The sequence below is a fragment of the Chiloscyllium punctatum genome, chromosome 8 (genome assembly GCF_047496795.1).
Source record: "Chiloscyllium punctatum isolate Juve2018m chromosome 8, sChiPun1.3, whole genome shotgun sequence".
Classification (NCBI taxonomy): domain Eukaryota; kingdom Metazoa; phylum Chordata; class Chondrichthyes; order Orectolobiformes; family Hemiscylliidae; genus Chiloscyllium; species Chiloscyllium punctatum.
In genome coordinates, this window is record NC_092746.1 from 103403955 (window position 1) to 103417127 (window position 13173).

General features: G+C 40.9%; 1 protein-coding gene across 5 annotated transcripts in view; it reads left to right on the plus strand.

Annotated features, from left to right (window-relative positions):
* Positions 1 to 13173, plus strand: part of LOC140480791 (disco-interacting protein 2 homolog C) — a 619093-nt gene that overhangs the window by 378576 nt on the left and 227344 nt on the right. For all 5 annotated transcript variants that reach the window (XM_072576180.1, XM_072576182.1, XM_072576181.1 and 2 more), the window contains one exon: positions 4355 to 4426. In XM_072576180.1, coding sequence (XP_072432281.1) covers positions 4355 to 4426 — 72 coding nt within the window. The remainder of the gene's footprint in view (positions 1 to 4354; positions 4427 to 13173) is intronic.

Below are 13173 nucleotides of genomic sequence, written 5' to 3' on the forward strand. Positions count from 1 at the left end.
AGTTAGTAAGTTTGCAGATGACACCAAAATTGGAGGTGTAGTGGACAGTGAAGAAGGTTACCTCAGAGTATAATGGGATCTTGAACAGATAGGCCTATGAGCTGAGGAGTGGCCAATGGAGTTTAATGTAGGTAAATTTGTGGTGCTGCCTTTTGGGAAAGCAAATCAGAGCAGGACTTATACACTTAACAGTAAGGTCCTAGGGAGTGTTGCTGATGAAAGAGACCTTGGAGTGTAGATTCATAGTTCCTTGAAAGTGGAGTCGCAGATAGATAGGATAGTGAAGAAGGTGTTTGGTATGCTTTTCTTTATTGGTCAGAGCATTGAGTATAGGAGGTTTAGAGGTCATGTTGCAGCTGTACAGGGCATTGGTTTGGTCATTTTTGGAATATTGCGTGCAATTCTGGTCTCCTTCCTACTGGAAGGATGTTGTGAAATTTGAAAGGGTTTAGAAAAAATTTACAAGGTTGGAGGATTTGAGCTGTAGGGAGAGGCTAAATAGGCTGGGGGTGTTTTCCCTGGAGCATTGGAGGTTGAGGGGTGATCTTTTAAAGGCTTATAAAATCATTTAAAAGGCATTTGGATGGGTATATGAATCTGGAGGAATATGAGCCAGGTGCTGGCAAATGGGACTCGATTAGGTTAGGATATCTGGTCGGCATGGATGAGTTGAACTGAAGGGTCTGTTTCCGTGCTGTATATCTTGATGCCTCTGAGTGAAAATGATTGTTCTTTGTGTTATCATTTCCCTTGGATTAAGATAAGACATTGGCTCATCATCATTTTGCTCAGCTGTAGAGACAAAGTGTTTTTAGTTTAGAAAAGGATCTTGTGTCAGCGCAGTCATGGTGGGTAGAAGGGCCTGTTCCTGTGCAGTGCTGTTCTTTGTATGGGTTTTGAAAGCATCTTCTAATTCTTCACTGTCAAAGTGGAAAGTAATGCATTTTGCTATTAGTCCTATGAAATGGCACAAGCTGTCACTGCAGTAAATCACTTTAGCCATTCTTACTGGCGTGTGAACATAGAGGATGCTCCAGATGTACTTCATAAGGGGGTAAATTAGACATAAACACTGATGTCAAGAAATGATGAGACCTTTTGTGACACTGTCCTGCTTATTGAATCTGAGCATCTTATGTGCCTTTGAATACAGCCTAAGTGTTTCTTTCTGTAGCTTTCATCGCAGAATATTGTCTGCAACTTCAAATGGGAGTTGCTTTCAAAGGGTAGGGAAAACCCTTCAATAAGATTCATTTTGCACCGCATTCTTGTTACCAATGAGGAATTGGTCTTGGCCAAATATAAGATTCTTGTGACTTCCTCAAAACATTGCATGCAAGCCAGCATACAAAAATGGCTACTTTTATAACACAATCACGACCACGCTTTTTGTGCTACTACTTACAGCCCCACCTTCTGGTCTGATTCTGTATGGCAGTTTTCAATGAACACTCTAAATTGTTGAATCAAAATATTGCAACACTACGGAAAGCTCTGCCACCTAGAAGGAGAAGGACAACAGAAGATGGAAAAACAACCACCTACTTGTTCCCTTCCAAGGCCCACACTATCCTGACCTGAAACTAAATTGCAATTCCTTCATAGACAGTAGGTAAAGATCTTGGAACTCCCTCCCTAGAGATTATTCTCATGAACTTACACTACATGAAATGTGGCAGTTTTTCACCAAAAAGAGCTAGTGATGGACAATACTGTCATTGCAAGAACAACTAATAAAAAATCAGTAATTTTCCACAGCACAATTCATAATTGTTTATTTGGGGAAGGAGAAGGGAAATAGTGTAAATCATAGAGTTGTAGAGATGTACAGCACGGAAATAAACCCTTCAGTCCAACTTGTCCATGCTGACCTGACATCCTAACCTAGGAGAAACTGAGGACTGCAGATTAGAGTTGAGAGTGTGGTGCTGGAAAAGCACAGCAGGTCAGGCAGCAGCCGAGGAGCAGGAATGTCAACGTTTCGGGCAAATTCCTGATGAAGGGCTTTTGCCCGAAACATCGACTCTCCTTCTCCTTGGATGCTGCCTGACCTGCTGTGCTTTTCCAGGACCACACTGTCGGTTGATATCCTAACCTTATCTAGTCCCATTTAGTCATGGAGTCATAGTCATAGAGATGTACAGCATGGAAACAGACCCTTTGGTCCAACCTGTCCATGCCAACCAGATATCCCAACCCAATCTTGTCCCACCTGCCAGCATTTGGCCCATATCCCTGTTAACCTTTCCTATTCATATACCTGTCCAGATGCCTTATAAATGTTGTAATTGTATCAGCTTCCACCGTTTCCTCTGGAGATGGAGAAGTTAACATTTCAGGTATAACCCTGAAGAAGAGTTACACCTGAAACGTTGACTTCTCCACCTCCTGAGGCTGCCTGACTTGCTGTGTTTTTCCAGCCTCCTGCCTGTTTACTTTGGATTCCAGCAGCAGCAGTTTTTAGTCTTCACCACTTCACCTGGTAACTCATTCCATACACGCACCACCCTCTGCGTGAAAAAGTTGCATATAATGTCCCTTTAAAATCTCTTCCTTCTTACCTTAAACCTACGCCCTCTAATTTTGGACTCCCCCAACCCGGGGAAAAGACCTTGTCTATTTACCCTATCATGCCCCTCATGATTTTATAAACCACTATAAGGTCACCCCTCAGCCTCCAACACTCCAAGGAAAACAACCCCAGCCTACTCCTATCGCTCAAACCCTCCAACCCTTGCAACATCCTTTTATCTCTTTTCAAAACCCTTTCAAGTTTCAAAATATCCTTCCTATACCAGGGAGACCAGAATTGCACACAATATTCCAAAAGTGCCTAACCAATATCCTGCACAGCCATAACATGACCTCCCAACTCCTATACTCAATGCTCTGACCAATAAAGAAAAGCATACCAAAAGCTGCCTTCACTATCCTATCTAACTGCGACTCCACTTTCAAGGAGCTATGAACCTGCACTCCAAGACCTCTTTGTTCAGAAATACTCCCCAGGACCTTACTATTAAGTGTATAGGTCCTGCCCTGATTTGCCGTTCCAGAATGTAGCACATCACATTTCTCTAAATTAAACTCCATCTGCCAGTCCTCAACCCATTGTCCCACCTGATCAAAATGTTATTGTACTGTGAGGTAACCTTTTTTCTCTTTCCACTGCACCTCCAAGTTTGGTGTAATCTGCAAACTTACTAACCATACCTCCTACGTTCACATCCAATTCATTTGTATAAATGTCAAAAAGTTAGTGGACCCAGCACTGATCCTTGTGACACACCACTGGTCACAGGCCTCCAATCTGAAAAGCAACCCTCCACCACTACCTTCTGTCTCCTGTCTTTGAGCAAGTGCTATATCCAAATTGCTAGTTCTCCCTGTGTTCCATGTGGTCTCAACTTGCTAACCAGTCTGCCATGAGGAACCTTGTCGAATGCCTTACTGAAGTCTATATAGATCATAAATAAAGGTGCAGAGTGGAACACATCCGAAATGCTGTGCCCATGAATGCCTTATAATTATGTGGTGTATATATATTTCTATAAAACATATAGTGTCAAAAGATAGCACAGGTGGATCTGGAGAAGAAACAGATGATAAATAGTATGCTGACTGGATGACTTGACAGTAAATTCCTTGGGAGAACTAGCTGTGATCATTATTTTCATATTCACTAGCAATGGAAGTGCTAGTCATTTTCTGACACATTGGGTGTGATTTGAGCTATGAGACTCTAATTACCCACTAATGAAAGATGTGGAAAAATATTCAAATACTGAAAACTGAACAGAAAACAAAATGTTGGAAGTACGTAACTGGTCTATCTGCAACTGTTAGGAAAATATAAGTGTGAATATTTTGAACAAAGATCCTTTTGTGAAACCTGGTCTGATAAAAAGACCTTTGCTCAAAACATTAACCTAACGTTTCTCTTCTGATGCTGATGGAAGTGCTGTCTATTCCTAGAACTTTCTATACTTATTAAATAGAAAGGATTGAACCTGGTGGATAATTCATTTTGACAGCGATTACAGGTCCATAATTAATGCATAATTCATTGTTGATTACTTTAATAGAGGTGTCTATGTTATTCTGAAAAGCTGTTGATGACTGGGCAGCAAATCACGTGTGCCAGCCCAGTCCTACTGAAACCACTTGAACTGGGTTTCCTTTAGTGAAATGATCATTTACTTGGGCAAGAGTTTCAGAAGCCTCAGACCCAGGATGGTGTGATTTGATGAGAAGTGCCAAAGCAGCTGTTGTGATGGAAACATAACAAAATTTGTTGCAGTAATATATTCCCCGTGCTTTCATTTAATAATGGCTTGTTTTCTCTCATTTACAGGAGACATCACACAAAAAGGCTACGAGAAGAAGCGATCCAAATTGCTTGGGGCTTACCTACCACAACCTCCAGGTACACTTAGTCATCTAGAGAGAAAACATAACTATTTATGTAGCATGTGAAAAATGTTACCTGAAGCAAATAATAAGTTGTCTAGTTTTCAAAGAATGGATGTGCAAAGATTTCAATTCAAATTGTAAGTGTATTTGTTGTAATTTTAACAGTAGGTTTAGTATTTCCCAAAATGACTTGAGATTATGTTCTGTACATTAATGCTCTTCAGTTACCAAATTAATTGAGGGTTTAAAATAATAGGGAATGTGGATAGTGAACAGCTTGGAGGATATCCACATTATTTATCCTTGAGTGTCTTGAGGTTACAGCAGACTTGACTTGTGAATCATGGAGAAGTCAAAGGATTGCACATTCCATTTTACATGGATAAATTTCACCTAAAAGTCTTGCACTTTTGTGGAACAAGAATGTTTTTCTGTTAGTTTGAAGAATTTTAATTGAAATATTAAAAGAGCAGAAAGTTGGACTCCCTCTCTGTCATGTTTCTATGTTATTCTCACCACTCATCAGACCATGAAGCTGCATGTGTGCCAAACTAAAACAAAACTTGGATAATACCCAGACTTGGACTGAGAGGTACCAAGTAACATTGTGTCATTTAAGTGGTGAGTAACAAACTTCACCAGGTCAAGTCAAAAATCTTAACCGTCGCGAAGTAATCCACCATCAACTTGAGCTACATTGTTGAACACAAGATAACGGACCAGGAATCATGGCAACAGAAGAAACACCAGTCTTTCTCGTGGTCAAAACTGAGCAAAGTAAGGAGTAGCTCACCTTCTGCTCCCTTGAAGCTTATTGAGCATGTGTAATAGTCCATGATTCGCATCTGAATAAGGAGGTTGACACCTTAGGAGGCAGGCAGTACTTTTTTTTGCTTTTGCTATTGGACTCAGCATTCACTCTTTCTTGGAGTGGGAAAGAGGAGGACCGAGAGACAGTCACCGAAACCTACAAGAGGAGATGAACCTGTGTTTGTGAAATGGTGAGAGAGAGAGAATGGGGACAGCAGCTTCATAAAGAGCAAAGAGAGAGCAGTGTCAGCAAATTTGTGAACAGTGTGAGTGAGCAGGAATAGCAGGTTTATAAAGAGAAGAGCTGACCTCTATGAGAAGTTCAGCATTGGCAGGACATAAAAACTGTTGATAGAGAGCCCCTTCAACCTGTCTCGAACTGCCAGTTATAAAGTGCAACATCACAGGACTACAAGTAAGCAGTTGGTGGATATTTGTTTTGTGTCTGTCTTTTTGATTGGTCAATGTTTTTATTGATTAGGGAAGTAGTTTAAATCAAATGTTATTGCTGCTGAAGAGTGAGTAATTTACTTTAAAATATTTAGCATCTAATTTACTAAAATAGAATGAAGATGCCTAGGCAGGCGTTTGATGCATCTGTACTACATGGGAGCTGATGGACTTCAATGTGATACACAGTGACTGCCTCTGTAGCAATTGCTGGTTGCTCGATGAACTTTGCTTCATAGTTGATGAACTGAATACAAACTGTGGATGTTGTGATACAACAGGGAGGTGGCAAAAATGCTGTGTTTCAGAATGCAGTGACATTCCTAGGATTAAATACTTCAGATTTGGTTGATAGTCAGGGACACGAGTATGTGACAGCGGGTGAGAGAGGAGTGGAAATCCTAAATTTGGTTTTGGATGAACTTCAGTCCATGCCTTTGTCCAATCGGCAAAAGATTCTTTTCTTGGTGTGCAGGAGGACACAGACTGCAGGGAGGATGAGTGAACTGACTAAAGTAGTATGGTCAGAGCACCACTGAAGGGGTCAGGAAATAGAATTATAATAACAGGGGAAAGCATAGAGAAATCAATAATGTTCTCTGCAACAAAAACAGAACATCCTGATGGCTGTGTTGCCTACCTCGTGTCAAAGATCAGGACATCTCTTCTGGACTAGAGAGGAGCATGGAGTGGAAAAGGAAGGATCTAATTGCCATAGTCCTTGTTGGATTAAGAAGGAAGTTCTGCAGATGGAGAATGAGCTAAATTAAAAAGTAATAATCTCTAGATGCACATTGATGTAGGGTAAGTAGGATCAGAAAGACTCTAAAATTGATGTGGGAGAAATGGGCCCTGATTCATGGGACTCTGATAGCTAATACTGGGGAAAGATAGATTGGGGCTTATTTTGAACAATGACAGGACCAGTATCCTGGTGAATCGGATAACTAAGATTATTGATAGGGCTTTTAAACTGATTATTTCAGGGAGGATTCATTTGAAGAGAAGTTTCAAACATCAAAAAAAAAGTGAGCAGATTAATAAAGAGGTGAATGATAATTGAAGTGTGACAGGAGAGGGACAGAAAATATATACAGAGAAGAATGCAGAGAAATTAGAGCCAGAGTGATTAATGATTGTAAAATGTCAAAATTTAAGGCTCTTTATCTAAATGCATGCATGGATGAAATAATAGCACAAACAGAAATAAATTAATATGATTTGGTACAGGTGCACAATCTTTTATCTGAAACACTCAGGACCAGCTGGTTTTCAGAATTCGGAATTTTTCAAATTTCAGAATAAGTGACAGTTCAACGGTGAAATTTTTAAACATCTTACCGAACAGCAGACCTGCTGTGAGTAACGGGCCCTGAGACAGAATTGAGGCCTGCCAGTGCTGGGCCAAACCTACCTACGTTGCATCTGAGTGACACATATCGAGTGGCTGTAGAGTTGGGTTAACTGTTTGCATGCCAAACAACCCTGTTAATCAGGTAAAAACTTCACAAAAAACCTTCGGATTTTGGAACATTTCGGATAAAGGTTGTCTACTTGTAATATGGAGATTTGGTAGCAAGGTGACGAAGACCGAGACCTCAATATTTAAGGGTTTTTGGTGTTCTGGAAAAATAAGAGAAAAAAGAAAAGGAGTTTGGTTAGCTTTGTGTAAAAAAAAAAGTGATACATGTGCAATAAATTATAATATGGAATCAGTTGGTATGGAAATATGGAATAACAAAAGAAATAAATCATGAGCAGAAGTCATCTATTGACCCCCAAAGATTTGCTTCACTGTAGGACAGAGTGTGCTTCAGGAAATTATTCCAGCTTGCAGTGTCCTGGGTTCAACCATCTTCTGCTTCATTAGTGACTATTCCTTATCATAAGGTCAAAAGTGGGGATGTTTGCCAATGATTGCACAATGAAGGTCACATTCAGCATTTTTCGCAACTCCTCAGATACTGGAGCAGACCATGTTCAAATGCAGTAAAATCTGGACAGTTTCTAGGCTAGGGCTGAGAAGTGACAAGCTACATTCATAGCACGCTTTTACCAAGCATCTCCAATAGGAGGCAATCTTACCTGTGTCCCTTGATACTTAATGGTGTTACCATCACTGTCAACATCCTTGAGGTTACCATTAATCAGAAACTCAACTGCACTCACCACATAAACTCAGAGCAGGCCAGAGGCCGGGAGTACTGGGGCAAGTAACTCATCTCCCCAAAGCCATCTACAAAGCCTAAGTCAGGAATGTGATGGAATGTTCCCATTTGCCTGAATGGGTGCAGCTCCAACATCACTCAAGCTTGACACCAACCAGGTCAAAGTAGCCCTCTTGATTGGCACCACATCCAGAAGTATCCATTGCTTTTAACAGCAACGTTCTGCAGTAGCAATGTGTACTATCTACAGAATACACTGCAGGATTTCACAAATGATCCTTAGACAGCACCTTTCAAACCCCCAATCACTTCCACCTAAGTGGACAAGGGCAGTAGATGCATGAGAACACCAGCGCCTGCAAGCTCCCCACCAAGTTGCTCAGCATCCTGAATTGGAAATATTTCGCTGTTCCTTCAGTGTTGCTAGATCAAAACTCTGGAATTCCTTCCCAACGGGCACTGTAGGCTGCAGCATTTCAAGAAGGCAGCTCACCAGTACTTTTGCAACGGCAACTAGGGACTGACGATAAATGCTGGCCAGCCAGTGACACCCACGTTCCATGAGTAAATTCTTTTAAAAATCACCAAGTTTACTATGATGGTTGTAAGAACCATATTGGGATGAGTGGGATCAAGCCCTATTGCTCCATTAGCCAGCAGAAATGTTTAAATGACTCATTGAATCACCAAGATGGTTAATTTGCTTGATTGTGCCTGCTACGTAGGATGGAAAAAAACTCTCAGCAGATTTTCTCAATAAACAGAAAAACACTTATCAACAGCTCATTATTCAACCTTTCTCAACCATATTGACTACTTCTATGCAAATGAATGCTGTACCCCTTTAAATCCAAGTGCGCAAATGAGAGAGAGATCTCTACAATAATATCATATTATGTTAGCTCTAAGATAAAATAGAGCTAATTCTGAGCACCACCCATCCAAGATGGAATGATGGAATGAGGTGACTTTCTCACAGTTGAGAGTTATCGAAGATCCTTAATTTGGTAGTTAGCCATTCAGATCTGGGTCTTTGCTTGAGTTCAAGTTCCTCTTTTTAGCCTTTTCAAGGTGGTACTTTTCCACTCTCAGAGGGTACAAAGGGATAGACCTTTTTATGGCTTTCTGGAGGTCAGAGTCCAACAGCACCTTCTCAGGTCTATGACAAACTACAACTTAAAATTCCAAAGGCATTTGCTCAGAACCTTTCAATCCAAATGACCACAGTTTCAGTTCATCTCAGAAAAGTAACAAATTTAACTTCTCCAAAAGCCACATGACTTTTTGTAACCAGTAAGTGAACACCACATAGCTCCATTTTTGATGTTTTGAGCTCCAAAAATCCAAAAGAAAACTACTTGCTACATTCTCTGTGATACAGCAGTATCCAAACTTCTATTTTTCCCAGTTTGTATTAAAAAAAAGCATATTTGGCATCTTATTTCATTGCAACCTGTAGGAGGGTCAGAGTGGTAATGGTGCAGAAACATTTTCAGATTATCCATCCCAACTTGGACATATTCCTTCATTGCTGCCGAAGATGGATTCTAGAAATGGCAGGATTATGAACACCACAAGATCTGCAGTTCAATGAGGAATAGATTCTAGGTTAGAGTGGTGCTGGAAAAGCACAGCAATTCAGACAGCATCCAAGGAGCAGGAAAATCGACGATTTGGACAAAAACCTTTCATCAGGAATAATGGAATGAGGTGACTGATGAAACGTCGATTTTCCTGCTCCTCGGATGCTGTCTGAACTGCTGTGCTTTTCCAGCACCACTCTAATCTAGAATCTGGTTTCCAGCATCTACAGTCCTTGTTTTTACCCAGTTCAACGAGGAAGCCCACCCGTTCATGTTAATTGGGGATGGATGATAGATGCAGCCTTTAAAGTTTGGGGTTCCATTCCAAGAACAAATTTTAATTTTTTAAATAAAGGCTTGTTCCCTTTTGATTCTGGTTCGTAGAAACAATCCTCCAGGTCAAATCTTTCAGTTCTCGAATTAACAGCCTGTCTAACCAATGCACATACACTTTGCATAACAGACTCAAATGCAGCAGGTGCTATAGAGAGCTGAAGTGTGATGTTTTCACCATCTGTTTTATATGTGAAATTTAGAGCTGTTTAGGCCCTAGATCATGTGTAGAATTCGCAGCAAAAAAAATGGCTATTCGAACCACTGAAATCTTCTGGTGTTCATGCTCCACACGCACATCCTCTCGTCTTACCTCATTTAACAGTACAAACATGAACCTACACCCTAAACATGAACTTCTAATCCCCTTTACCTTTGTGTCCTATCTAGCTTTCTCTGAAGTGCACGCACACATGCCATTCACCTCATCTGCTCCATGCATTCATACACTCAAAATTTTAACCACAGATTGATTTTGTGTTCATGTATCAGCTACAATTACTTTGTAATGAAAAGCTTTCATTTTAAACTTTGCTTTTGACAGGGACTAATCTCAATGACATGGGGTGTGTACATTGGCACTGCTGATCTTGTTCTGCGCACTTAGATTCTTTAAATCATGGTTAGAGCTCAGGATGCAGCAGCATCAATAGTTGGCACTGATTAGCAGAAAGATTTATTTACCTTTAGAGCCAAGTTCAGAAATAAAATTGTTCAATGTTGGGTATCTTTAGGACATATAAACATAAAAATAAAAGCAGGAGTAGTCCATTTTTGATCAGATGGGCCAATGGGCTGAGAAGTGGCAGTTGGAGTTTAATTCAGATAACTACAAGGTGCTGCATTTTGGGAAAGCAAATCTTAGCAGGACTTGTACACTTAATGGTAATGTCCTAGAGAGTGTTGCTGAACAAAGAGACCTTGGAGTGCAGGTTCATAGCTCCTTGAAAGTGGAGTCGCAGGCAGATAGGATAGTGAAGGCATTTGGTATGCTTTCCTTTATTGGTCAGAGTATTGAGTACAGGAGTTGGGAGGTCATGTTGCAGCTGTACAGGTAATTGGTTAGGCCACTGTTGGAATATTGCATGCAATTTTGGTCTCCTTCCTATCGGAAAGATGTTGTGAAACTTGAAAGGGTACAGAAAAGATTTACAAGGATGTTGCCAGGGTTGGAGGATTAGAGCTATAGGGAGAGGCTGAACGGGCTGGGGCTGTTTTCCCTTGAGCGTCAGAGGCTGAGGAGTGACCTTATAGAGGTTTACAAAATTATGAGGGGCATGGATAGGATAAATAGGCAAAGTCTTTTCCCTGGGGTCGGGGAGTCCAGAACTAGTGGGCATAGGTTTAGGGTGAGAGGAGATAGAGATAAAAGAGACCTAAGGGGCAACCTTTTCACACGGAGGGTGGTACGTGTATGGAATGAGCTGCCAGAGGAAGTGGTGGAGGTTGGTACAATTGCAACATTTAAAAGGCATTTGGATGGGAAATGAATAGGAAGGGTTTGGAGGGATATGGGCCGGGTGCTGACAGGTGGGACTAGATTGGGTTGGGATATCTGGTCGGCATGGAAGGATTGGACTGAAGGGTCTGTTTCCGTGCTGTACATCTCTATGACTCTATTTGGCCTTTTAGGCCTGCTGTGCAATTCATTATGATCCTGGCTGATCATCTACTCAGTAGCCTGTTCCTGATTTTCCCTCTTATCCTTTGACCCCTTTAGCCCCCATGCTAACACCAGTTCTTGTTATTGAGATTGTACAATATTTTTTCCAGAACTACTTTCAATGGGAGCGAAATCCACACGTTTAACACTCTCTGAGAAACAATTTCTCCTCTTCTCAGTCCTAAATGGTTTGTCTAGCATCCTTTTAGATTGTGACCCCTGATTCTGGACTGTCCTGTCTTCGGGGACATCCTTCCTCCGTATATCCTTTCTTGGCCTGTTGGAATTCTATTTGTGTCTATGAGATTCCTCCCTCATTCTACTAAACTGATAAAATGTTTCTTCATACGTCACTCCTGCCATCCCAAGAATCAGTCTGGTAAATCTAATGAGCTCTCCGTGTATGAGAACATCCTTCCTAAGATAAGGAGACCAAAATTATGTGTAACACTCCAGGTGTGGTCTTAACAAGGCCCTGTACAATTCCAGCAAAAAACTCCCAGCTCTGATATTCAGACCTACCATAATACCCGCTGCAACTGATGCTTACTTTCAGTGACTGGTGTACACAGACACCCAGGTCATGTTGTACCGTCCCCCTTCTCAATTTATGACCAATCAGAGATTTGCCTTTCTGCTTTCATTACGAAAGTAGATAACTTCATATTTAACCAACTATGCTGCCTCTGTCATACATTTGTCCACTCATTCAGCCCCCTACCACTCTTTCACTGGCCAGATGTCCTTGGGCTGAGACCTGTCAGGCTACACAAGCTACATTATATTCTTGAATTTTTTTTCAAGGCTGAAGAGGGTAGATATTTGTTAAAAGCCGGTGGGGGTGAAAGGTGATTGGGATCATGGGAATGCAGATTTCAGTATGGTATGAGATCAGCCAAGGTGTCACTGAATAGCTGAATCACTGACAGGGGTCAAGTGGTCTACTCCACTTATTTGTAAGAATCTATCTGCCTATGTATACCTTAAAACTATTCAAAGATTCTGCTTCTACCAAGCTTTGAGGAAGAGTGTTTCAAATACTCTTAATTCTTTGTGAGAAAAATATTCTTCTTATCTCTTTATTAAATGCATGACCCCTTATTTTTAAGCAAGTGACCTTTCATTCTAGATTCTCCTCTGAGAGCAAATATCCTTTCCTCATCCAGTCTGTAAAGACCTTTCAGCATCCTGTATGTTTCAATCAATTCACCCCTGATTCTTCTAAATGCCAGTGGATGCAAAGCCTAGTCTGCTTAGCCTTCCATTATAAGGCAACGTTCTGTTTCAAGGTTTTGTTTTGTAGACTGTTGACACCTTATCCTCATGCACCGATGCGATCAACAGGTTAATAAAGGACGCAACAAAGAGTGACGGAGATGGATTCCATAAGCGGTTTCAAAAGCTGGATATATATTTGGACATGATGTACTTAGCAGGCTATAGAGATAGGACTGGAGAATGGGACAAGCTGGATAGCCTTTCAGGAGCTGGTATCGACACGGGTTGAACTGTACTGTGGAATTCTTGGATTCTTTTCATTTGCTTTCCGATCAAGCAGAACCTTCACCCAAACTGGAGATTTTTGGAAAATTAATACCAATGTCACTGCCAATATCAAATTAATATTAATTATCTCACTGAACACTTCTTTTGAGACCCGAGGATGAAGCCCATTAGGACTTAGAACTTGTTAGTCTGCAAATCAATAACTTGCTTAATACCACTTTGCTAGTGTTTTTAATTTTGAGTTCCT